We start from the raw sequence: 2,517 nt of genomic DNA on the forward strand, positions 1-2,517 counted from the left end.
AGTGAATAAAGAAGTTTCACTCTTTATAAGTGTATTATTTGCGCGACGTCTTCTGCACCTGACTCCTAGTGCCCTTACTCTTTCCAATTCTTTAATTTTAATTACTTTTATTTTTTATTAATTTTGGTTAAGAAACATTATGCTTCTATATCAGTACCAAAACGGTGCATTTATAAATTATTTAGGTCTGTAAATTCTGTTCGACAAAATATATTTATTAAACCTCTTTGTTATATACAATACAAAATTAAGCAATCAATAGACATATGGATAAGGTACGAAAAATTAGAATAAAATTTGGAAATTGCAAAAACAAATATACCTAATTATATTCATATTAGTGTACTTTTATTTAAATAAATTGCTTAAAGCATGCTGTATGATAATAAAAAATTTTCTATTCTTCTTCTATTTAATCTTATAAGCAACAAATATATGAATTATGAACTGCCAACTAAATACAATATATAGTAAATATATAAATAAATAAATAAATTAATTAAAAGGCCTAATGTCCTTAATAATTTTTAACAATTGTCACATTCGGCTTCGGCCTCCCTCTAAACATTCTTCTACCACGATAACTACGATGATAGTTACCGTGGTAGTGACCGCCACCACGACTACCGCCATCACGACTACCGCCACCTCGACCACCTCCATCACCACCATCTTGTTGACCATCACCATCTTGTTGACTATGGTCATTGGTATCTTGCCTTGGTGCGTCACGATAATGACGGCGGAGGTACCATTGGGCCCGGCTACGCCCATGTCCCTGTCCTCGCCGATTTACTGCTGAAATAAAAGAAAATATAAAAATATTAATAATTACCCAGTGACATACTTGGCTGATAATCAGTGAAGTTCAACTAAAAAAGGAAGAATTTTTGAGCATTATACAGGGTGTCCCGACCTTTTCTGCAAATCACTTTTGTGTAGATAGAGCGGACTAAACTGAGTCCTCTAACTATATTGCAATTTTCGCAATAGTTAATAAGATATTAATTACTAAAAATTGCAAAATATTGGTATTGAATAATTTTTTACTCAAATACTATCAATTTTACAGAAAAACTGCAAGAGACAAAAATTACCTATTTTCTTCTCATAAAGTTCTGATATTTTTTTCAGAATATTTTATCAACTTTTTAGTACTGCATTTTCTTATTTTTACCATTATGAGAAAATAAGGTATTAAAAAATTCTGGAAAAATTCTCAGAACTTTATAAGAAGAAGATAAATAATTCTCTTGCAGTTTTTCTGTAAAGTTGATAGTATTTGAGTAAATAATTATTCACGACCAATATTTTGCAATTTTTAGTAATTAATATCTTATTAATTATTGCGAAAATTGTAAAATGGTAGAGAATTTTCGACTTAATTTAGTCCGCTCTATCAACACAGAAGTGATTGATAAAAAAGGTCGAGACACCCTGTATAACTAAAATACTGATATTTGCACGTTAATTTCAATTTTACAATACCATATTCATTGAATTTAAGAACAAAACAAAGTTAGTTAGATCACATAATAAAGATTAGCTACGTTAGGAATCTCACATTTAATTCACTGATTACCAGTGACATACTTGGCAGAGATATCAGTGATTATACACTGATACAAAGAATAATAGGTAAATATAATATACCATTCACTTCTTGCTGCTGCAGTTGTTGTAGCAACTGCTGCTGCTGCTGCTGTTGCTCCAAAATAGCGTCATACCGCTTTCGATCCTCCTTCTGCTGTCGAAGCAGCTCCTTCACCATGCTCTCCAAAGATTCCTTCATAGGAATATCCCCCTTCAATAACATCCGCTCAGTAGCATCACAAATTTCTTCTGGAAAAACCAAAAAAATGTAACCATAAAAATGTAGACAGAAAACCGACGTGATTTTCGTATCAAAATAATGACAAATGAAAGAGAATACTGCATAAATATGAGTATAAAAATTGTGTAATTATTCGACATCTTGGCCAAGCGTCAATCAATAACACGAGGTTGGCACAGAGTGAAGTTGCACATCGAGCGTGGATTGTCAATTATGGTGGGATCAGAAAGGTGAAGCGTTGCACAAGACGGGGTGGGGAGGGGGGAATTTTGACAACTAAAACGCAATAGGCAATGCATGGCAATACAAGATCACATTGGCCATGGAAAACTGATCACATAGGATATTTATAACCGTATGTACGGTGAAACGCGCGGGCGTTCGTCTTTCTTCGAAGCGCATCCGGCTATACGATCTCAGCGAAATATTTTTTTTTATTCGTCTGTAGTCTCAGACATTGCACACGAGCTTTAACATTTTGGTTCCAATCACTGGGGCAAGCGTAGGAAATTTTCGAGCGCATGTACGAGCGATTGCGCGGGCGTTTGCCATTATTCGGAGACGTTCTGGAGCCACAATCTGAATCAATTATTTTTTTTTATTCGTCTGTAGGCTCAGACATTGCACACGAGCTTTAACATTTTGGTTCCAATCCCTGGGGCAAGCGTAGGAAATTTTCGAGC

General features: G+C 34.4%; 1 protein-coding gene across 1 annotated transcript in view; it reads right to left on the reverse strand.

Annotated features, from left to right (window-relative positions):
* LOC108766619 (uncharacterized) overlaps positions 1-2,517 on the reverse strand; it is a 22,804-nt gene that overhangs the window by 12,626 nt on the left and 7,661 nt on the right. Inside the window, 2 exon segments of the mRNA XM_018516027.1 lie at positions 601-798; positions 1,654-1,842. Coding sequence (XP_018371529.1) covers positions 601-798; positions 1,654-1,842 — 387 coding nt within the window.

This window comes from Trachymyrmex cornetzi, unplaced genomic scaffold (assembly GCF_001594075.2).
Source record: "Trachymyrmex cornetzi isolate Tcor2-1 unplaced genomic scaffold, Tcor1.1 scaffold1189, whole genome shotgun sequence".
NCBI lineage: Eukaryota > Metazoa > Arthropoda > Insecta > Hymenoptera > Formicidae > Trachymyrmex > Trachymyrmex cornetzi.